The 24402-nt window shown below is 50.7% G+C and overlaps 3 protein-coding genes across 5 annotated transcripts in view; 1 reads left to right on the forward strand and 2 right to left on the reverse strand.

Moving 5' to 3' along the window:
- Window positions 1-563: 563 nt before the first annotated feature.
- LOC133359845 (zinc finger protein 664-like) lies at window positions 564-10385 on the reverse strand. Of its 3 annotated transcripts, none has more exons than XM_061578396.1 (2): window positions 10243-10385; window positions 564-2805 (listed from the first exon to the last, which is right to left on the reverse strand). In XM_061578396.1, the coding sequence occupies exons 1-2, from the start codon at window positions 10383-10385 to the stop codon at window positions 1359-1361; spliced, it is 1590 nt and encodes a 529-aa protein (XP_061434380.1). In that variant the 3' UTR covers window positions 564-1358. The 3 variants fall into 3 exon arrangements, with proteins under 3 accessions (XP_061434380.1, XP_061434381.1, XP_061434382.1); XM_061578397.1 differs by lacking the exon at window positions 10243-10385 and adding an exon at window positions 4004-4118; XM_061578398.1 differs by lacking the exon at window positions 10243-10385 and adding an exon at window positions 3964-4043.
- A 128-nt stretch (window positions 10386-10513) lies between these two features.
- On the reverse strand, window positions 10514-13235 carry LOC133359849 (zinc finger protein 664-like). Its single transcript, XM_061578403.1, has 2 exons — window positions 13170-13235; window positions 10514-11965 (listed from the first exon to the last, which is right to left on the reverse strand). Exon 2 carries the CDS (start codon window positions 11936-11938, stop codon window positions 10526-10528), a length of 1413 nt encoding a protein of 470 aa, XP_061434387.1. The 5' UTR covers window positions 11939-11965; window positions 13170-13235; the 3' UTR covers window positions 10514-10525.
- Window positions 13236-13748: 513 nt separating this feature from the next.
- Window positions 13749-24402, forward strand: part of LOC133359946 (zinc finger protein 287-like) — a 33949-nt gene continuing 23295 nt past the window's right edge. Inside the window, exons 1-2 of the mRNA XM_061578511.1 lie at window positions 13749-13872; window positions 16589-18145. Coding sequence (XP_061434495.1) covers window positions 16605-18145 — 1541 coding nt within the window. The 5' untranslated portion in view covers window positions 13749-13872; window positions 16589-16604. The remainder of the gene's footprint in view (window positions 13873-16588; window positions 18146-24402) is intronic.

Genomic DNA, 24402 nt, shown 5'->3' on the forward strand with positions numbered 1-24402 from the left:
TCAGGACTGTTGGAGAGTTGGAGAGTTGGAGTGTTGGAGTGTTGGACTGTTGGAGTGCTGTTGAATCGTAATAAAGAAGTTACCTCTACAAGTGTCTCCGGAACCCGTTACACTGGCAAAGGAGGTCCCCATGATTTTGGTAGTATCTTTACGTATTAATATCCACCGTTCAAATATTGCATAAGTACGTTTTTTGGGGTGAAAAAGGGTTAACTTTAGGTCCTGTCGTAACGGATTAAGATTTTGACGTGCATTTCCTATAGTTGCTTAACGGCCAAATCACTTAACAGTCTTAATAAATATTTACTGTACCTACAACAAAAATCTTACCTTGTGCTCAGAGAGATTTCTCCTGTATTGGTCCAATTTTGTTTCAGAAATGCATTCAATTTTTTGTAACTTACATTTCGTTGAAATGAAGTTGTTAAGTAAACTACCCCCTGTGATTAAAACTAAAACTATACCCTAAAATCAAAACGGGGCCACCCCTCTTAAAAACACCCTCCCCCCCTCCCCGATATCTTAGTTTAAAAAAAAAAGACAGACAAATGTTCCGGTAATAAGAATTATTTTAGTATATGTGGTGTTTAGAGATCGAGAGGTCAAGAGAGAGAAAATTGAATGCGTTTTTGTCACCAGGGGTGGCTGGGCAGTCCCATGTGGAAATGTTTGCATCGGCCGCGGAGGCCAAATTCTTTTTAAATAAACTTCCGCGCTACACATCGCACCTCCAATTAGCACGGTTGGCTACGTATGGTGCGAAAGAAGTTGAACATACGATAAAAATACAAAGATCCCCCGTATAGCCCGTAACAGACTGTTTGGACAAGTGCCATTAGGCAGCACCTATGAAGGCCAGCAACCACGCCCGGCCGCCTTTGTCTCCCCAGCGACAATGATTACACATCGCACCAGGTACTCATTTCATGCCGTGTCGACCTAGGGGAGGCTCAGATAATCGTCCCCGGTGTTGGCCGTGAGCGGGAATCGAACTCGGGTCGCCGGGTTCTTAGCGCAGCGTAGTGCTAACCGCTGCACCACCGCTCCCCATACACACACGGACACGCACACTCACATTCCTGGTGCTTCTGCACAGATCGAAATGGGTCTGTCCTATGCTCCACGTGATCCACCCTCCACCCTCTTGTCTCGACCCCATTCTTTAGCGATACTTCCACGCCAACGGCGGTCCATGGCTGTCCGGCGTCTTCCTCCCATCTCCACGTCGTTCGCATCGACCTCGACATCGCTTCTCAAACGAGGGCCTCATCCTTCCAGTTCCCGTTTCGCGACCGACAAGGAGACCGAGCGATCTTGAGCTCCGAGTTCTAACTAGACCCCTTCCCCTCAGCCGAGTCTCAACTGGGGATTTCCTCCGGTTCCTGCTTCACACTCAACAGGAAGACGGAGGAGTCCTGAGCTCCGCGTTCCAACTTTACCCGCTGCTCCGTCTCGCTCCCTTGGCAATCCTCGGGCTCCCGCTTCACGATCGGCAGGGAGGGGAGGCGGCACGGAACAACCTCGCCAGCGGGCTCCACCTTCACCCCCGGCCACGCCTCGAAGCCTCCGACGTCCCCTTCCCGTTCCTCCTTCACTTTCGCCGAGGACACGTCTCCGCCTCCGCCTCCGCTCTCCGCCTTCATTACCCGCGGGCGCGTCCCGACAAAGCCGGCGGGCTTTTCCCGGCGTTCTTCTTCCAACGCGGCGGGCGCGGGAGGAGGAGGGCTCGCCGCCGCCTCTCCGGGGAAAGTCGCGCGCTCACCCCCAGAGTCAGGTGGTTCCGGTAGGGCGGCCGTCGCGACCTTGCGCGCGATGCACTCGCGACGCTTCCGCCTCGTCACGCACCCTCCGTCCGCCGCGTCCGCGCTTCCGGCGCCGGGGGAGCCGCCCGACGGCGTCAACGCCTCGGCGCCCTCGCCGCAGGCGCTCTCTCCCGTGTGGACCCTCTTGTGGACGACGAGCGTGTGGGAGCGAGCGAACGTCTTCGCGCACACCGTGCACCTGTACGGCCTCTCTCCTGTGTGGATCCTGCTGTGCGTGGAGAGGGTCCCCGCATACGCGAACGCCTTCGCGCACACCGTGCACCTGTAGGGTCTCTTGCCCATGTGGGTCCTCCTGTGCACGCTCAGGGCCCCCGAGTAGGCGAATGCCTTTCCGCATGTGGTGCACACGTAGGGCTTCTCGCCCGTGTGGATCCTGTTGTGGATGATGAGCGTCCCCGAGTGCGCAAACCGTTTTCCGCATGTGGCGCACCCATAGGGCTTCTCGCCCGTGTGGATCCTGTTGTGGATGACGAGCGTCCCCGAGAGAGCGAACCGTTTTCCGCACGTGGCACACCCATAGGGCTTCTCGCCCGTGTGGATCCTCTGGTGGTTGCAGAGCTGCACCTCGCGCATGAACTCCATCCCGCAGACGGTGCAGTGGTAGGGCTTGCCGCCGGCGTGCGTCTTTTGGTGCTCGTGAAGATCCTCCGAGTGGTTGAACGCCAGTTCGCAATCGGTGCACTTGTAGGACTTCTCCTCGGCGTGCGCCGCTTGGTGCTCGCGGAAGACCTTGACGTCGATAAACACCTTGCCGCACTTGGCGCACTTGTGAGACTCGCGCGCGTCGTGTGTCGCCTGGTGGCCGATGAAGACATTCAGCGTGTCCGTGTTGAACGGGCAGTGGGGGCACTGGAAGAGCGTGGGCTCCGTCCACCCCCTGTGCCGCTTCATGTGGTCCTCCAGGGCGGGCAGGCTGACCACGAGCCACTTGCAGATCGGGCAGAAGATCTTCATCTCTCCGTCCGTCCGTTCCGCGTCGGCACTGGGGCACGCAGAGAGGCAGGCGGAAATTCCTTCCTTTTACATGTTTGACACAACGGGTAGGGTTACGTTTGGCAATGCCAAGGCCTCGTGGTGAATGGGGGACTAGGACAACAGGCGGCCATGGTCACACTCGCCGAAGCCTAAGTAACGTTGTGCCATTCATACTCTTTGCTTCTTTCGGTAGAGTCAGGGAGGTAGAAAAAATAATGGATCACGACGTTTCGATCGCAACACAAGCAAAAAAACTGCTGAAGCAGTTTTTTTTTAAGCCAAACTAAACGATGTTCCCTTACTTCTAGATTTGAAGCCTTCGTGACTGCAAGGATTCATATTCTTGGGTTCTTTCGGTAAAGCCACGTAGGTGAAAAAAAATAGAAAAAAAAATCGAATTTAAATTTTATTCTTATTTTTTTTCACCGACGTGACTTTACCGAAAGAACCAACGAGTATGGATCCTTGCAGTCACGAAAACTTCAAATCTAGGATGCTCCCTTGTTACCAGGTGCAAGGCCCCAGCTATGGGGTAGCTCTTTCTCACAAGCGCCTGCGGCCGTCGCAGATGACAGCTCATTGACGAAGTGGCTCATCCCGTGGACATTTATTTTTCCGCCAAATACTCTCTGAACGTGGAGGGGGGAAAAAAACCAGAGGACCCAGAGATAAATCCACGCTGACCACGGTGAGATACATGTAAAACTCCAAATATACAGCAGCAGCAGGCGTCAGGGGTGGGATCAAACCCACAACCTCCTCCATACCAGGCGAGGTAGTCAACATCTCCTAGTCACCGTGATGATGAGAGAAAGACACGCAAACTCCAAATCTACAGCAGCAGGCATGGTGCATGGTAAGGGTCGGCATATGACCCACGACCTCCTGTATACCAGGCGAGGTAGTTAACACCTCCTAGACACTGTGATGATGATGTGAGTGAGACGCAAACTCCAAATATACAGCAGCAGGCGTCAGGGTCAGGATCAAATCCACGACCTCCTGTACACCAGGCGAGGTAGTCAACATATCCTAATCACCGTGATGATGATGATGAGACACGCAAACTCCAAATATACAGCAGCAGCAGCAGGCATGGTAAGGGTCAGGATCGAACCCACGACCTCCTGCACACCAGGCGAGGTAGTTAACATCTCCTAGTCACCGTGATGATGATGATGATGAGATTCCTCGCCACCGCTCACCGGGAATTCCTCACCACCGCTCACCGCAGCGAGTCTCGCACAAGGAACGGGTGACGTCACTCACTCGCAGCACCACCGCGCGCGTGACGTCATCGTCGCTCAGGGTACGGGTAGGAGGATCTTTGTCTTTGTAGCGGTGACGTCACTTGCATCCAGCCCTTTGGTGACGTCACCCTACACCCCCCCCCCACCCTGGCAGGCGCGCGCCGGTTTGACGTCGTGTCGTCAATCTCGCCGCGAGCGTGACGTCACGCCACTATTGGCGGGCCGCTGGGAGACGCGAGTGACGCCACCCCCCTACCCGGCACGTGACGTCGTCGGTCCTGTGCGGCGGGGAGGTGTGTCCTTAATACGATGAGGATGACGTCATTTGCTCGCGACTGCGGGTTACGTGACGTCATGTCACCAATGCCCGGGGGGTGGCTGTGGACACCGTGAATTGACGTCACGCACAGAGACAGAGAGTCGAGGCCTCCGTGTTGCGTTGTGAAGTTCAATATCGCCACTGGGGGAGAGACAAAGGCGGCCGGGCGTGGTGTTGGCTACCGACCCCCTTCATAGGTACTGCTACTCGCTACTAACAGCAGCACTTGCAACTGTAGCCTGTGTGAGGCTACCTGGGGCATCTTTATATTGGTAGGAACAAAGTGGACCAGCCGACAATCTATATATATAAAATCGCAAATCTGTCTGTCTGTCTGTGTGTCTGTGTGTCGCCGGACCATACGCAGTTTCATTGGACGAAATGTGAGGGATTTGCGAGACACGATTGGTCCGGCAGTTGCCCCTGGCAACGGGTAGCGACGCATTCGCTGCGGGGTGGACGCCATTTTTAATTCCCGTTAAAAATATGCGCACGCATTAACACGCGACTCTGACGTAAATTCATCAAAGTTTCACATCCTCTTCACTCCCCCCCACCACAATGTGTGCAATTACTATTATACGGTCGGTAGATTATAAAATTATAGCGATTAGACCAGGGGTCGGGAACCTTTTTTCCTGGGAGAGCCATAAAAGCCAAATATTTCTAAATATATTTCATTGAGAGCCATATAGAATTTTTAACGTATAATAAATTAAATATGTCTTATTTTTAATGCGACTTCTGGTGCTGCATGGTTTTGCTGATGGCCTTGTATTCCGGTTCATACGTGGTGAGGTTGAGCTTCATGCAGGCGTGACCCGTGAAATTTATCTTCAAAACTAATTTCTGTTTACTTTAATATGACACAGTATTATACAAGTGAAATTTATCTTCAAAACTAATTTCTGTTTACTTTAAAATGACACAGTATTATTAAGCAATATCACAAGTATTTTAAAATCAGTTCCAAACTGATTTTTGTTATTTTTTCAACTCAAAATTGTCTGGGAGCCATATTCCGTCACTGGAAGAGCCATATATGGCTCGCGAGCCATAGGTTCCCGACCGCTGGATTAGACAGTATTATTGTAGCGCGGGGGGGGGGGGGGAGGAACGGCACCCGTACCCAGCCTCAGCCGGGTGGGCAATTTAGGCGAGGCCGGAGGCTCTGCACGGTACTAGGCCTCGACACCCACCACGCGACTCTGAGGTAAATTCATCAAAGTTTCACGTCCTCTTTCACTCCCCCGCCACCCCAATGTGTGCAATTACTATTATAGGGTCGGTAGATAATAAAATTATAGCGATTAGACAGTATTATTGTAGCGCGGGGGGGGGGGGGGTAACGGCCCCGGTACCCAGCCTCAGCCGGGTGGGCAATTTAGGCGAGGCCGGAGGCTCTGCACGGTACTAGGCCTCGACACCCACCACGCGACTCTGAGGTAAATTCATCAAAGTTTCACGTCCTCTTCACTCCCCCGCCACCCCAATGTGTGCAATTACTATTATAGGGTCGGTAGATAATAAAATTATAGCGATTAGACAGTATTATTGTAGCGCGGGGGGGGGGGGGGGGTAACGGCCCCGGTACCCAGCCTCAGCCGGGTGGGCAATCTAGGCGAGGCCGGCGGCTCTGCACGGGACTAGGCCTCGACACCCCACCACACTATAGGCCGTACATATTACTGCACAGCGGCCGAGGAGATCGTGGCTGGGGGGGGGGGAGGCAGGGGTAGCAGCCCATCTGTGTATATATGTAAGATTATTAAGAAATATATTTTTCACCCGGGCAACGCCGGGTACTTCTGCTAGTCTATATATATAAAATCGCAAATCTGTCTGTCTGTCTGTGTGTCGCCGGACCATACGCAGTTTCATTGGACGAAATGTGAGGGATTTGCAAGACACGATTGGTCCGTTTGGTTTTCCACGGCGGTTGCCCCTGGCAACGGGTAGCGACGCATTCGCTGCGGGGTGAACGCCATTTTTAATTCCCGTTAAAAATATGCGCATGTATTAACACGCGACTCTGAGGTAAATTCATCAAAGTTTCACGTCCTCTTTACTCCCCCCCCCCACGCCAATGTGTGCAATTACTATTATAGGGTCGGTAGATAATAAAATTATAGCGATTAGACAATATTATTGTAGCGCGGGGGGGGGGGGGGAACGGCACCCGTACCCAGCCTCAGCCGGGTGGGCAATTTAGGCGAGGCCGGAGGCTCTACACGGTACTAGGCCTCGACACCCCACCACACTATAGGCCGTACATATTACTGCACAGCGGCCGAGATCGTGGCTGGGGGGGCAGGGGTAGCAGCCCATCTGTGTATATATGTAAGGTTATTAAGAAATATATTTTTCACCCAGGCAACGCCGGGTACTTATGCTAGTAGATTATATCGTCCGTCCGTTCTTCCGTCCGTCTGTGTAGCAACATCGCCCCCTATTGCAAACACTTGGCATGACCCTACAAAAACCTTTAGACTCAGTGACGATTTCCTGGCTAAACAAGTGTAACATTCCCTTATAATTCCCTCAGATAGCTTTTAATTAAAACGTTTAAATTAATGAGGCTTTCCTGCCTAAACAAGTGCAACATTCCCTTATAATTCCCTGAGATAGCTTTTAATTAAAACTTGTAAGTTAAAATTTAACTCACAGCAGCCTAAAGCCTACAGCTAGGCCTAAAGCCTAGAACTAGGCCTCAAACTCTCCCTTCGTATAGTTCCCCCGCGTGTGTGAAAGGGAGTTAATGTTTAGCAATGTTACATTCCCGGATGTTTTTTTAATAGAAACATTTACATTTAAAGCTTTTACATTAAAAACAACTCCCTACCCCCCCCCCCCCCTCGTCGGTGGCTCTCCAGCCTAGATCCAGGCCTGGGAATCTCTCCCCCGCTAGGGGTGTATTGGGCGGGGCTACAGCTGCAGGGGGCGGGGCTGGGCGGGGCAACGGCGGCAGGGGGCGTGAGCACGAGGTGGAGGGCGGGGCTACGCGGGGTTGGGGCGGGGTTACGGCGGTAAGGGATGGAGCAACGAGCTGGGGGCGGGGACACGGAGATGGGGCGGGGCCACGGGTGGCCTGGGCGGGGTTACGCGGGTGGAGGGCGGGGCCACGGGGCATCCACTTATTGGCGGCCATTTTTTGCCATTTCATTTTATTATAGCCATTCAATTGTTCGTTCCTACCAGCCCACCCCGCAGGGTCCTGTTACTGATGACATATTCGATCAGAAAAATGTAAAAAAGATTTTAAAATATTATTTGTGAAATTTTATGTTTCAGCTTGGCTCTAATTGTCCACGGTAAACTGACGTTGCCTGTTAAATCACCACGGCCCCTTACGTTACGGCAAACTTCGGGGCCACTTCATGGAGTCGTGGAGTTCTTTCATTACGAGTACGGTACATTTCATTAAAGCGTGTTTTTAAAAAAGTTTTTTTTAATATCACTTATTTTTTTCTTTCGGTGCCTGGACAGCAAAAACCTTCCCCCACCCCCCACCGCTAAAGCCGCACACAGAGAGCCTGCCCAGAGCCCCGCCCAGTTGCGCTCCACCTCTGTAGCTCGCGGGATTCCTGCTGCACGGCATAGCCACGTCACTACTCGCTGTGACGTTGCTGCTGCTGCCGCCATGGAAGACTAGTCTCCGTCGCCATCTTGTTTCTGTCTCTATCTTGTCTCCGTCGTCTTTATCTTGCCTTTGTCTTATCTCCGTCTTCTTCTCCGCCATTATCTTCGTCTTGTCTCCGTCTCGATATCCATCTTGTCTCGTCTGTGTTGTGTAGTGTAGTGCCTCAATAGAGCTCAATGTGTAGTGTATAGTGTAGTGTATAGTAGTGTATAGTGTAGTGTAGTGCCTCAATAGTCATAGAGCTCAATGTGTTCGCTTACCGACCATTCCCCTGTTAACGACGGGCTGTTGTAGGTACAGTAAATATTCATTAATGCATTAACCACGTTTTTTTTAACGTTATGTGTTCATACTATTGGTAGTATGAGAATAGGTTTTCCCCTTTTTTCTGGCAACAAAACAGCTGTGTTAAGATGTTAAAACGCCAAACTGAAACCTTTTACAAGGCATCATGTCTGCATTAACCACAATACTCGTGGTCAGTATGCAAAGATAGACGAAAACTGATGCCAGATTTGGAATCAGCACCCCAAAATTACCTTAAATCCGTTGGAATTCCTTATGCCAGAAAAAGTGTGTTGACCAGTGTTATCAAAGTACGGTTTTTGTTTGCATTCTGACCACAAGTATTGTGGTCAATGCAGACATGATTTTTTGTAGAAGGTTTCAGTTTGGTGTTTTAACATCTTAACACAGCTGTTTTGTTGCCAGAAAAAGGGGAAAACCTACTCTCATATTTTGATACTGGTGTAGTGACATAAGAAGGGAGGGGCTGCTGGGGGCCCACGCCTGGCGCCTCTTGGCGCCAGGCGTGGGTTCCCAGGCGGGTCAGACACTTAAGCCTCTTGGCATCAGGCGTTGGGTTCCCAGGCGCTTAATTCCCTTGGCGCCGCCAAAGGGGGGGGCTGTGTGTGCTCTGTGGGATATCTGGGGGCGCACACGGCCCCACCCCTCGTTGGGGACTGGGCATAAAAGGGGAGCTCCCTGGACGATCAGGGCCAGTCGTAGCTCAAGACCCAAGACCCAAGACCAGCCATCGGAGGACCCTGGGACGCTGTGAGAGCCAGTGGTGGGACTCTGGAACTCCCGACTCTACGACCTTGTGAGGGCGAGTTCCAGAGCGTAGCCAGAGTAGAGTATCTAGGTTGTGTACCTAGGCTGTGAACCTAGGCTGTAACAGAGTATCAGGACTGTTGGAGAGTTGGAGAGTTGGAGTGTTGGAGTGTTGGACTGTTGGAGTGCTGTTGAATCGTAATAAAGAAGTTACCTCTACAAGTGTCTCCGGAACCCGTTACACTGGCAAAGGAGGTCCCCATGATTTTGGTAGTATCTTTACGTATTAATATCCACCGTTCAAATATTGCATAAGTACGTTTTTTGGGGTGAAAAAGGGTTAACTTTAGGTCCTGTCGTAACGGATTAAGATTTTGACGTGCATTTCCTATAGTTGCTTAACGGCCAAATCACTTAACAGTCTTAATAAATATTTACTGTACCTACAACAAAAATCTTACCTTGTGCTCAGAGAGATTTCTCCTGTATTGGTCCAATTTTGTTTCAGAAATGCATTCAAATTTTTGTAACTTACATTTCGTTGAAATGAAGTTGTTAAGTAAACTACCCCCTGTGATTAAAACTAAAACTATACCCTAAAATCAAAACGGGGCCACCCCTCTTAAAAACACCCTCCCCCCTCCCCGATATCTTAGTTTAAAAAAAGACAGACAAATGTTCCGGTAATAAGAATTATTTTAGTATATGTGGTGTTTAGAGGTCGAGAGGTCAAGAGAGAGAAAATTGAATGCGTTTTTGTCACCAGGGGTGGCTGGGCAGTCCCATGTGGAAATGTTTGCATCGGCCGCGGAGGCCAAATTATTTTTAAATAAACTGCCGCGCTACACATCGCACCTCCAATAAGCACGGTTGGCTACGTATGGTTAGAACGATAAAAATACAAAGATCCCCCGTATAGCCCGTAACAGACTGTTGGGACAAGTGCCATTAGCCAGCACCTATGAAGGCCAGCAACCACGCCCGGCCGCCTTTGTCTCCTCAGCGACAATGATTACACATCGCACCAGGTACTCATTTCATGCGACCTAGGGGAGGCTCAGATAATCGTCCCCAGTGTTGGCCGTGAGCGGGAATCGAACTCGGGTCGCCGAGTTCTTAGCACAGCGTAGTGCTAACCGCTGCACCACCGCTCCCCATACACACACGGACACGCACACTCACATTCCTGGTGCTTCTGCACAGATCGAAATGGGTCTGTCCTCTGCTCCACGTGATCCACCCTCCACCCTCTTGTCTCGACTCCATTCTTTAGCGATACTTCCACGCCAACGGCGGTCCATGGCTGTCCGGCGTCTTCCTCCCATCTCCACGTCGTTCGCATCGACCTCGACATCGCTTCTCAAACGAGGGCCTCATCCTTCCAGTTCCCGTTTCGCGACCGACAGGGAGACCGAGCAATCTTGAGCTCCAAGTTCTAACTTGACCCCTTCCCCTCAGCCGAGTCTCAACTGAGGATTTCCTCCGGTTCCTGCTTCACACTCAACAGGGAGACGGAGGAGTCCTGAGCTCCGTGTTCCAACTTTACCCGCGGCTCCGTCTCGCTCCCGTGGCAATCCTCAGGCTCCCGCTTCACGATCGGCAGGGAGGGGGGACGGCACGGAACAACCTCGCCACCGGGCTCCACCTTCACCCCCGGCCACGCCTCGAAGCCTCCGACGTTCCCTTCCCGTTCCTCCTTCACCTTCGCCGAGGACGCGTCTCCGCCTCTGCTCTCCGCCTTCATTACCCGCGGGCGCGTCCCGACGAAGCCGGCGGGCTTTTCCCGGCATTCTTCTTCCGACGCGGCGGGCGCAGGAAGAGGAGGAGGGCTCGCCGCCGCCTCTCCGGGGAAAGTCGCACGCTCACCCCCAGAGTCAGGCGGCTCCACTAGGGCGGCCGTCGCCCCCTTGCGCGCGATGCACTCGCGACGCTTCCTCCTCGTCACGCTCCCTCCGCCCGCCGCGTCCGCGCTTCCGGCGGCGGGGCAGCCGCCCGACGGCGTCGACGCCTCACCGCAGTCGCAGGCGCTCTCCCTCGCGTGGATCTTCTTGTGGGCGCTCAGCGCGCCCGATTCGGCGAAGGCCTTCCAGCACACGGCGCACGTGTACGGCCTCTCTCCCGTGTGGACCCTCTTGTGGTTGACGAGCGTGTCGGAGCGAGCGAACGCCTTGCCGCACTCGGCGCATGCGTACGGCCTCTCGCCCGTGTGGATCCTGCTGTGCGTGGAGAGGGTCCCCGGATCTGCGAACGCCTTCGCGCACACCGTGCACCTGTAGGGTCTCTCGCCCGTGTGGGTCCTCCTGTGCACGCTCAGGGCCCCCGACTCGGTGAACGCCTTGCCGCACGCAGCGCACACGTACGGCTTCTCGCCCGTGTGGATCCTGTTGTGAATGACAAGCGCCCCCGAGCGAGCGAACCGTTTTCCGCACGTGGCGCACCCGTAGGGCTTCTCGCCCGTGTGGATCCTCTGGTGGTTGCGGAGGTGCTCCGAGCGCGTGAACTCCATCCCGCAGACGGTGCAGTGGTAGGGCTTGCCGCCGGTGTGAGTCTTTTGGTGCTCGTGAAGATCCTCCGAGCGGTTGAACGCAAGTTCGCACATCGTGCACTTGTAGGGCTTCTCCCGGGCGTGCGCCGCCCGGTGCTCGCGGAAGACCTCGGTGTCGATGAACACCTTGCCGCACTCGGAGCACTTGTGCGACTCGCGCGCGTCGTGCGTCGCCTGGTGGCCGATGAAGACGTTTAGCTTGTCCGTGTTGAACGGGCAGTGGGGGCACTGGAACAGAGCGGGCTCCGTCCACCCCCTGTGCCGCTTCATGTGGTCGTCCAGGGCAGGTAGGCTGACCACGAGCCACTTGCAGATCGGGCAGAAGATCTTCATATCTCCGTCCGTCCGTCCGCGTCGGCACTGGGGCACGCAGGGAGGCACGCGGAAATTCCTTCCTTTTACATGTTCGACATCTTCACATTTGACACAATCGTTAGCGCTACGCTGTATCTTATTTGATACATCTATCGTGCTGTGACGGTTCCACCTGAATACGGAAGCTTGTGTTGCCTCCGAAACGTCGTGATTTTTATTTTATTTTTATTAATTAAAACAAAAATTACCTACGTGATTTTACCGAAAAAACCAAAGAATATGTTCCCTTACTCTTTGGTTCTTTTAGTAAAGTCACGTAGGTGAAAAAATTTCAACAAAAAATAATAAAAATAGAAAAAATCGAATTTTAATTTGTATTCTTATTTTTCTTTTTTCACCGACATGACTTTACCGAAAGAACCAAAGAGTATGGATCCTTGCAGTCACGAAAAATTCAAATCTAGGATGCTCCCTTGTTACCAGGTGCAAGGCCCCAGCTATGGGGTAGCTCTTTCTCACAAGCGCCTGCGGCCGTCGCAGATGACAGCCCATTGACGAAGTGGCTTATCCTGCGAACATTTATTTTTCCGCCAAATACTCTCTGAACGTGGAGGGGGAAAAAAACCAGAGGACCCGGAGATAAATCCACGCTGACCACGGTGAGATACATGTAAAACTCCAAATATACAGCAGCAGCAGGCGTCAGGGGTGGGATCAAATCCACAACCTCCTCCATACCAGGCGAGGTAGTCAACATCTCCTAGTCACCGTGATGATGATGATGATGAGAGAGAGACGCAGACTCCAAATATACAGCAGCAGGCGTTGTCAGGGTCAGGATCGAAGCCACGACCTCCTGTACACCAGGCGAGGTAGTCAACATCCCCTAGCCACCGTGATGATGATGAGAGACACGCAAACTTCATATATACAGCAGCAGGCGTTAGGGTCTGGATCGATCCCACGACCTCCTGTATACCAGGCGAGGTAGTCAACATCTCCTAGTCACCATGATGATGATGATGAGACACGCAAACTACAAATATACAGCAGCAGGCATGGTCAGGGTCGGGATAGGACCCACGACCTCCTGCACACCAGGCGAGGTAGTCAACATCTCCTAGTCAACGTGATGATGATGAGAGACACGCAAACTTCATATATACAGCAGCAGCAGGCGTTGTCATGGTCAGGATCGAACCCACGACCTCCTGCACACCAGGCGAGGTAGTTAACATCTCCTAGTCACCGTGATGATGATGATGAGATTCCTCGCCACCGCTCACCGCAGCGAGTCTCGCACAAGGAACGGGTGACGTCACTCACTCGCAGCACCACCGCGCGCGTGACGTCATCGCGCCCGAAGATGGCTGGGTGACGTCACGCTCGGGATGGATGGGGGCGGGTTCAGCTGGAGACGGTAATATGACGTAATCTATCGGGCTCGAAGTGCACCTGGGCACGGGCGCCGCGGTGACGTCACCGTCGCTCAGGGTACGGGTAGGGGGATCTTTGTCTTTGTAGCGGTGACGTCACTCGCATCCAGCCCCTTCGTGACGTAACCCTACACCCCCCCCCCCACCCTGGCAGGCGCGCGCCGGTCTGACGTCGTGTCGTCAATCTCGCCGCGAGCGTGACGTCACGCCACTAGTGGCGGGCCGCTGGGAGACGCGAGTGACGCCACCCCCCTACTCGGCACGTGACGTCGTCGGTCCTGTGCGGCGGAGGGGTGTGTCCTTAATACGATGGGGATGACGTCATTTGCTCGCGACTGCAGGTTGCGTGACGTCATGTCACCAACGCCAGGGGGGGGTGCTGTGGACACCGTGAATGACGTCACGCACAGAGACAGAGAGTCGAGGCCTCCGTGTAGCGTTGTAAAGTTCAACATCGCCACTGGGGGAGAGACAAAGGCGGCCGGGCGTGGTGCTGGATACCGACCCCCTTCATAGGTACTGCTACTCGCTACTAACAGCAGCACTTGCAACTGTAGCCTGTGTGAGGCTACCTGGGGCATCTTTATCTTTGTGTGCGCGCTTGCTCCTGTGGGGAGCGGTGGTGCAGCGGTTAGCGCTACGAACCCGGCGACCCGAGTTCGATTCCCGCTCACGGCCAACACCGCCGGTGACGATTATCTGAACCGGTCCTGGGCCTCCCCTAGGTCGACTCGGCCTCAAATGTGTGGCTGGTGCTGTGTGTGTGGTAAACATCGCTAACAGCACTTGCCCCTACAGTCTGGCAAGGCTACACGGGGGATATTCTTTGGTTATTTCGGTCGATAGAAAATAAAAAATTAAATACAATTTTTAATAATTAAAACACAAGCGGTCATCTTTTCTCGCCGCCTGATGAAGGCTGCTTGTGTTGCGATCGAAACGTCGTGGGTTTTTATTTTATTTTACACGCCCTTTATTAACGCTTTTCTGTATTTTTGATTTAAAGCTTTCGTTACTGCAGAGATTCATATTCTTGGTTCTTTCGGTAAAGTCATGTAGAAGGGAAATAATAAACATATAAAACAATAGACAGAGAATATATTATTGGTTCTTTCCGTAAAGTCACGTAGAAGGGAAATAGTAAAAATATAAAAAATATAAAAATAAAATCATAAAATATTGTCTGTTGTCATATCCTCAAATCTTGTAACTCAATTTTATCCCACTTCCCAATGTGGTATCGACTGCAAACTTGGTATACTGATGTCATACTGATGACAATACTATATTCTATTAAAAAAAAAGTATGTTTAAACATTCATTTTAAAATGTTATGTTTCGGCTTGGGTCTAATTGTCCACGCTCAACTGACGTTGGCTGTAATTGGCCACGGTCCCTTACGTTGTGGCAAGCTTCGGGGCCACCTCCTGGAGTTGTGGAGTTCTTCCATTACTAGTACGGTATATTTCATGAACGCGTGTTTAAAAAAAATATTTTTAAATACTATTTTACACTCTTTCATTTAACTCACTCTGTCTGTTGTTGTCGTATCCCCAAATTGTGTAACTACATTTTAACCCACTTCCCAATGTGGCATCGACTGCAAACTTGGAATAATTATGTCATACTGATGACAATACTATATTTTATCATAAAAAATAAACATTTTTAAAAATATCATTTTTTATATGTTATGTTTCGGCTTGGCTCTAATTATCCACGCTCAACTGACGTTGGCTGTAATTGGTCAGGGCCACTTCCTGGAGTCGTGGATTTCTTCCATTACTTCATAAAAGCGTGTTTTAAATAAGTTTTTTAAAATACTTACTTTATTTTATTTGTATTTTCTATCTACGTGACTTTACCGAAAGAACAAAAAAATGTGAATTCCTGCGGTCACGAAAGTTTTAAGACAAAATCTATACGAGGGATCTTTTTACATTTTCGTGTCTGCGTCTCTGTCCTGTGACCTCCTGCCAGCAGCGAGGCATGGATACTTCACGTGACGGCCTCAAAGTGCACCTAGCCTGGCACAAGCGCCGTGGTGATGTCACCGCCAAATTGTGGCGAATGGCGGTTCTTGTTGTTGTTGTTGTTGTGTCTGCGCCGGTTTGCAACCTGCAGGCCGACCCTGCCTACGATCCATCGGGGGTTTAAACTGTAGGCTGAGTCGCAGTGTGAGGAACTCACGAATCCTTGAAGGATCTGGACAGGGTCCCTATCATCGGCGAGCTCCTCCAAGGCTACGTTGGCCGGGTCATGTAGCCCGCATGCCTAGCCACCGTACGCCCAAGCAGCTTCTGTTTGGCCGGATAGAGGGGGGCTAGAAGGGCGCGGTATGGGCTGGAGATGAGATGGCGCTGATGCGGTACGGGAGGATGTGGAGCTGAGTGGACTTGCCGACGACTGGTACCAGCGGTGTCAAGATCGGCCTCTGTGGAGGAGGAGGTTCATTAAGGACGCTGCTACTGGGCAGTTGGAGGCAGTCGCCCTCCAGCAACAACAGAGGGCAGAGGAGCGACACTCACAACAACGAGCAGAGCGCCAGGCGACTTAAACACAGCAAGTTTGCACAGTGGGGGCCATAGGTGGTGGATCTGCCAGTCATCTCAGAATCAGAATCTTTATTTAGACTGCAGGAGGAATCAGATGAGCTATAAAGCTCTTTTCTACAGATGTCCAGTATGGGCATGGGGAGTCAGTGATTTTCAACGGCAAACACACCATACACACAAACACACAATACACACAAACACGATACACACAAACAAACGATAGGAGTGCAAAATAGAACAAAAGTAGGGCAAGTCGCAAAATGGAAATTAATTGTTTAAGTTCGATTTATCAAGATTGGGCAAGGCAGCAAGAATAACAGAACAAGTAGCCAACCGCGCTAATCAGAGGTGCGGGGGAAGGACTACAAATTAAACACAACAACAAGCAGCAATTCTAAAGGAATTAGTTTGTCAATCTAGAATCTAGATGATGATTTAAAAGTGCATCGTAGCTCCCAATGGCTTTCTGATACCGGAGAGGAAGAGCGTTCCAGACGTCCGCCACAAGCAGCAGCAGCATCTGAAAGCGCCACGCGACGCAGCGACAACCACTTTCTTTTTTCGACGGTTAGCAACCGGTGTCCGTGGTTTCTAGCTTCACGCCTTGTTTGCGATACTTCACAGGGGTGGGGCGAGGGAGATTCATTTTCTTTCGTGTGCCTCACTCTTTGCCCCAGTGCCAAGACAGGAACCATGAACGAGGGAGGAGAGATGAAGATCTACTGCCCGGTCTGCAACTGGGTGGTGATCAGCTTGCCCGCCCTGGAGGACCACATGAAGCAGCACAGGGGCCTGACCGAGTCCGTGCTGTACCAGTGCCCCCACTGCCCGTACAGCACGGACAAAGCAGCCACTCTGATCGGCCACCAGAGGAGCCACGCCGACGAGAAGCTGTACAAGTGCTGGATGTGCGATGAAGTTTTTGCAAATTCGGGAGACTTCTGCTCCCATCAGAGCGTGCACATGAAGCGGGCGCGACGCGGGAAGGCATTCGCCCCACCGCTAGGAGACGTCTCACCGGACGGGAGGATCCGCGCAGACGAGAGGCCCTACTGCTGCAATGTCTGTGGAGAGGATTTCACTCAGTCGCACCACCTCCTCAACCACCAGAGGATCCACACGAGCGAGAAGCCGTACAGGTGCGCCACGTGTGGCAAGGCATTCAACCAGCCGGGGACGCTCTTCAACCACGAGAAGACCCACGCGGGCGAGAAGCCCTACGGATGCGCGGCATGCGGGAAGCGATTCGCACAGTCAAGAGTCCTCGTCATACACGCGAGGACCCACACGGGCGAGAAGCCCTACAAGTGCTCCACGTGCGGCAAGTGCTTCGCCCAGTCGGGCAACCTGTGCATCCACAAGCGCACCCACACGGGCGAGAAGCCGTACGCGTGTGACGTGTGCGGCAGCTCGTTCACGCAATTGGGCACCCTCCGCGTGCACTGGAGGACGCACGCGGGCGGGAAAGCCTCCTCCGGGTCGGGGAGCCTCCGGTCACGCCGGCAGGTCCGCGCGGGCTCGAGCGCGTCGACGCTGCCAGCCAGTCCTCCCCTCCTCCGCCGCTGCACCCGTGGGAGGGCCGGGCGTCACGAGGGCGCGACTGCCGCTGGGGAGGTCGTGGCGAGCCTCGGGGGTGAGGGTCCCGCGGCGACCCCCTCGGCGACCCCCTCGGCAACCCCCTCGGCGACCCCCTCGGCATCGCTAACATCAGAACGTGGAGAGACCCTCAGCTTCGAGACGTGGCTGGGGGTTAAGGTAGAATGCGACGGTGAAGATCCTCCCGCCTCCCTACCGAACATGAAGCGGGAGCGCAGAGGGATTGCCAGCTTCGAGACGTGGTCAGGGGTGAAGGTGGAATTCGACGGTGAAGATCCTACTGCCTCCCTGCCGATCGTGAAGCGGGAGCGCGGAGAGATCGCCAGCTCCGAGACGTGGCCAGAGGTGAAGGTAGAATGCAACGGTGAAGATCCTTCTGCCTCCCTACCGATCATGAAGCGGGAGCGAGGAGAGATTGCCAGCGTCGAGATGTGGCCAGGGGTGAAGGTGGAACATGGCAGGGGGGAGGATTCTTCAGTTCCCCTCTCGATCGTGAAGCAGGAACAGGAAGAAAGCCCCGGCTGTCAGACGCGGCTGGGGTTAAGTTGGCACACGGGAGACCGAGTCTCTGCTTTGGGAACGGATGTTGAGGTCTACGTGGAAAGAGTGAAGGAGGAGGCTCCAAGCAAGCATGTCGAGTGAGAGTGAGTCCTCGACTGGGACCTTTGTTAATTTGGTGGCACGGGTGGAGGATGTGTACTACACAGGGGGCAGGTCTCGTGGAGCGGAGATTAAACACTCGAGAAGCTGACAGAGAGAAAAATAAATGTTGAGAAAATGCCGCGCGACACATTGGCCGTTCGAAAGCACGAGCGTGTCTGCACGACTGTGAAGGTACACAACGTGGAGGCAATATTTTTTGCTCTGAGAACAGATACACGTGAAGTGAAAACTACGTAGACTCTTTGTTTTATTTGACCAGGTAAGGCCCACCACTGAGCCACGTAGCTCTTTTTCAGAAGCGACCTGGCCATCAACGAAGTGGCCTATCATCAGTGGCGGCACTGTGGCGTGCAAAACAAACAGTGCAGGAGCAATACATACATACATACAAATTAATAAATAAGTAATATTTTAAAATACTGTTTTTAAAAACACGCTTTAATGAAATGTACCATACTCGTAATGGCAAAACTCCATGACTTCAGGAAGTGGCCCCGAAGCTTGCCATAACGTAAGGGACCGTGGTGATTTACAGCCAACATTAGTTGAGCGTGGACAATTAGACTCAAGCCGAAACATAACATATAAAAAGGATGGTTTAAAAAAATATTTTTACGATAGAATATGGTATTGTCACCAGTAAGACATAAGTATACGAAGTTTGCAGTCTATACCACATTGGGAAGTGGATTAAAATTTAGTTACAAGATTTGAGGATACGACAACAGACAGAGTGAGTTAAATAAAAGTGCGTAAAAATACTATCTAGAATTGAGGTTTTTATGGGTTAGATCGCTTAAATATGAATGTCGTTAAACCCACCACCACCCGAAAGCACATTAGTAAGGTTTGTCAAGTAAACAGAACATGCCAATTCGTTACTAGTGTAATGTCTCTCAGACGACACAAACTGTAGAGGGCTTGCTTTAATTTGAGATTAGCCGACCGTACCCTAGAGCACGCAACCTTTGCAAATGCTCCTCAAATGTGCGAGCAAACACAGTGATATCATCTAAGTAAATCAGGCAGGAGTCCCATTGCAGTCCCGCCAGGACCAATTCCATAAGTCTCTGGAATATGGCAGGCGCTGAATGCAATCCTATTGGGAGACAAATTTGGTAGAATCCCTGAGGCGTTCGAAATGCAGTTTATGTTCGAGAAGACTCATCCAGGGGTAGTTGCCAAAACCCCAACAGGTCCAATGTTGAAAAGAATCCGAGCGCCCGACAACACGTCCAGGGAATCATCCATACGTGGAAGCAGATCAGCGTCTGCCACTGAGACTTTGTTCAATTTACGAAAGTCGAAGCAAACCTTAAACTTCCGTCTGGTTTTTTCACCAACACCACAGGGACTCCCCAAGGGCTGGTTGATAGTGAAATTATATCAGCCGCCAACATTTCCTCCAACGCCTGCTGTACATGTTCCTTTTCTACAGGACTCAAACGATATGAGTTCTGTCGAATAGGAGCTGCATCGCCCGTATCAATATGGTGTTTCAGCAACGAAGTACGACCAATGTCAAATTTGCTCTTACTGAAAATGTCGGAAAATTACCTTAGCAAAGATCGCAATCCGTTCCGTTGCGCCTGGGATAAATCAGGATTTCCCACACAATTTATCTGCCCATGTCCCATCTGACTCGGCTCTCTGTTCCACTCCCTGCAGCAGAGATAATAGCCTAAAAACATGGAGGCATCGCGTGAGCTAACACTGTTCCCACACATACATTCAAGACCTGTAGAAATGGCTCTTGGTTCATCCGAAGGATTGTCTGCACACCCACCAGCGTAAGCCCTCGGGTCGCTGTGTTGGACGGTGTAAAGAGGACTCCCGCCTCGGCGTCAGCTGATTGAAGCTGCGGTAGCGCAAAGGGACCAACATTTGCGTGCCTGGCGGAATCTATTGATTCCTTTGCCAAGGCCTGAACTGTAACGTTCGCCACAGTATTTTTACATGGGGAATCCAAAAAGAACAATCTTTGCCCTGACGGCATCTCGACACATCCTTGGTCTGTCAGAATCTTTAGGGGCATCCTGCTAAAAAAATCTGTACCCAAGAGGCAAGGCACCGCCAGAATTTTTTAAATCAATACGGGCCTCGACATTTCAATTACCCCACTTCTGACACCAGTTTGTATGATTCTCGGGCGACACGAACTGTAAAGGGCTTTAAACTTAATTTGGAGCTTTCGTGACTGCAGGAATTACTCTTTGGTTCTTTCGGTAAAGTCACGTATAAAGATAAAATAATAAATTAAATACTAGCATACGACGTTTCGATTGCAACACAAGCAATCATCATCAGGTATAAATGAAATAGAAACACAAATCTAGTATACTTATAAATGTAATGTAATACAACAGAGAGTCGGATAACATAACAGTCAACACCCTACCTGGTTGATTACGTTCTTCCTGAGAATGCTAAATTTGAGAGAAAGATAAAACACAGAACCAGAGACATATAGACATATAAGCATATAAGTAATATAAGTAGAGGGCTTTCTTTATTTTGATCAGGCGCTTCACGCAGATAACTTGGCCAGGGATGACACGCAGATCACTTGGGACAGGGATGACACACAACTCGCGACGACGCGAAGACACCAACGACGCGAAGATAGCGACGATGTGAAGACAGCGGCGACGCGAAGACAGCGATGACCCCGATCCCACGGCAGCCCCGAACCTTGCTCGTCGCCTCCTTTTATGCTTGGCGTGGCCCTGACTCCGCCCCTGGCCATGGCCCCGTTCCCGAACTTCCCTGGCGATTCCCCCTGTGACAACTCGCCCCCTATTATTTATCAACCCTGTAATTTCTGGTCGTGACCACTAGTCCACGCACTGTCTTTGCACCTGCACTGTCTCCACAGACGTACTGTCTCCACACACGCACTGTCTCTACACTAGTACACCACACGGGTGTGTTGGAGAGTAAATCCACATTCACAATCTGATTACGACGTTTCGCCAGTAATTACAACGAGCATCATCAGACGACAGCCATATTTGTGGAGAAATCCTGTTTCGTTCCTAAATCCCTCTGCCCTTCTGTTCGTACCTCCTTCCCGGCTGTGTTCCTGCGGTGAGCAGGCATTTTCTGTGTCTGCGCCTTGGTCGTGGAATTCTCTACCATGGAAAATTTGTTTAACCGACAATGTAGATGAAACCATATCTTAAGTCAGTTTATTCGACGTAGCTCTCATCTTCTCTTGGCCTTTCCTTAAGCTTAATCTTACAAGGCGCTTTGAGACAGTGGAAGGCGCCTTTCAAATAAATTACCTACATTTATATTTGCGCAATCTAACAAAAAAAACTCATGGATATTGGTCGCGAAAACCAACGTGTTAAAATGAAAATACTGCACGTCTATACATCACCCCATGATGCAGAGCCTGAGAGATGAGTGTTAAGTATGGTGCAGTAAATGCGATAACTTTTTGTCTATTTGTATTGTTTCTTTATGCCAACTTCATATAATAAACGAATATAAAACACGGAAAAAAACAACACCTACAAACATGTCGAACAATAATGTGCAAAATAAGTTATTTTAGACAATGATGACGATTTAGTGATTGTCCGATGTTTTTGAAAATCTGGCACCTCCTCCCCCAACCCCGCAAGCCGGTGCAGTTTCAAGTGTTTGCGTTTTAAGTAACTGTTACTCAAATATATACAGAACAGATACTGCTCTACTTATGAACATTCGACTTACGAACTTTCAGAGATTGGAACAAACCCGGTCCGGTGCGTCCAGTTGCCTGTTCAGACCGAGAGTCGTAAGTTCAACTGCCCGCTCAATAGATGGCGGTGGTGGCATCTACATCTGCAGAACCTGAAGAACCAGTGGCATGCCATCTGTAGAACGAGAAGAACCAGTAGCATCTACATCTGCAGAACTTAAAGAACCAGTGTCATCTACGTCTGAAGAACGTGAAGAATTAGTGGCATCTACATCTGCAGAACGTAAAGAACCAGTGGCATCTACATCTCAAGAACTTGAAGAACCACTGGCACTATGTCTGCAGAACATGAAGAACCAGTTGCATCTACATCTGCAGAACATGAAGGACCAGTGTCATCTACATCTGCAGAACATGAAGGACCAGTGACATCTCCATCTGCAGAACAGGCATCTACAGGAGAGTACACAACTTTCAAAGCCATTCCCCGTGTTTAGTGTACACGCCGTACAACACGTTTGGAATTGACAAGAGTAAAGTGGGGACTTACTAACAAAGCAACTTACCTCTGGAACATAACTCATTTGTAAGTAAAGAAGTCGCTGTATAGGGTATATATATGTGTGTGTGTACACGGGGTATATATGTGTGTGTACACGGTGTATATATGTGTGTGTACAGGGTGTGTTTGTGTGTGTTTGTGTTTGGAGCCATTGAAGAGGGTTCTACAATGTCTTCTTGGTTCTTTCGGTAAAGTCACGTAGAAGGGAAATAATAAAAATAAAACATAATGAAATAATTCTCACGACGTTTCGGCCACAACGCAAGCAGCCGTCCTCAGGTGAAGAACAGGTCTGTCATTCAGACGCTGTCTTTCCGACATACCTGTTCTTCACCTGAGGACGGCTGCTTGCGTTGTGGCCGAAACGTCGTGAGAATTATTTTATGTTAAATTTTTATTATTTTATTATTTCCCTTCTACGTGACTTTACCGAAAGAACCAAGAAGATGAATCCCTGCAGTCACGAAAGCTTTAAATCGAAAGGTTCTACAATGGTCACACAGTGCTTGGCTACAACTAAACCGCGATACCCTCGTTGCTGATCTCGTCAAGGAGCTATAAACCATCGCCACGCGACACTCCGGTGGTCATACTCGTAGCAGTAGCAGCAGCGGCAGCAGCAGCAACAGCAGCTGCGGCGGCGGTGGTGGCGGCAGCAGAAGCGGCTTCGGGCTCAGCCGTCGAATCGAAGCCAGCAGCCACCGCATCATGGCTGCGCGACACTTTCCCATATGCTTCCGCGGCCGTCTGGAACGCTCTCTTTCCAATATTAGGAAAACGCTGCGAGCTATGCGTCATCGCCTAGATTGACAAACTAATTTCTTTGGAAGCTGCTGCTTGTTGGTGTGGTGTTTAGTTTGTTGTCCTTCCCCATCACCCGAACCTCCTATAACACTGGTTAACAACTTTTGCAGCTGTTTTAGACTAATTTCAGGGTGCTGATTCCAAATCTGATCACAGATTTGCTCTATCACATCTCATTTTATGCTATCGGCATACCCCATTTACATTGATTTTACCCGAAATTAACTCTGTCACTTATGGTTGCAAGTTGTTGCGAGTCAGTGACTGCTTTAGTGTTAAAATATGGTGCTGTATTTTTAGGATAGTGTGTTTATAATATCATTTTATGTAGATATCCACATTCATTTAATATTTATCTTCTGCCGTTTTTATTGAAAATGCACTATTTGATATCTCAAAAACCTGATTTGATAAACAAAAACTGATGCCAGATTTGGAATCAGCACCCCAAAATAACCTTAAACCCGTTGGAATACCTTATGCCAGAATAAGTGTGTTGACCAGTGTTATCAACGGTCGGCTATGTACGGTGCGAAGGGAAGTTCAACGTACGTAGGTAAATCTGTTCAGACCTGAACGTTATTATCCGTCTTCATCTTCCCGCTTCACAATCGAGAGGGGAAATTAATAAACTTTCAGAGTCAGAATCGTTACTCATCCAGGGGCAATCCGATGAGCTATGAAGCTCTTTGTCACAGATGTCCAGTAGGGGCACGGGGGATCGCAAAGTTACAACAACAAAGTACAAAACACGATACGAGTGCAAAGTATAGGAAAGGTAAATAAATTACTTAAAAACTATTTTTTATTGTTACCAGGTAAGGCCCCTACTGAGCTATGTAGAAGCTCTTTTTCAGAAGTGACCTGGGCCATCACAAATGATAGCAGCGCAACCAGGTGGCTGACATCATCATCACGTGGAAATGTATAGCAGCAGCTATGCATGTCCACATCATGCGTGGTGATGTTGATTCTCAATGTGGAGGGGAAAAACCGGAGGACCCGGAGAAAAATCCACGCGACCACGGGGAGAGAGCGAGAGACATGCAAACTCCAAATATACAACAGGCGTCAGGGTCGGGATCGAACCCACGACCTGCGATGATCCCAATGCTGCTGTATATTTGGAGTCTGCGTCTCTCTCCCCATGGTCGCGTCGATTTTTCTCTGGGTCTTGT

This window comes from Lethenteron reissneri, chromosome 66 (assembly GCF_015708825.2).
Source record: "Lethenteron reissneri isolate LAM-NWPU_2019-01 chromosome 66, ASM1570882v1, whole genome shotgun sequence".
Lineage (NCBI taxonomy): Eukaryota > Metazoa > Chordata > Hyperoartia > Petromyzontiformes > Petromyzontidae > Lethenteron > Lethenteron reissneri.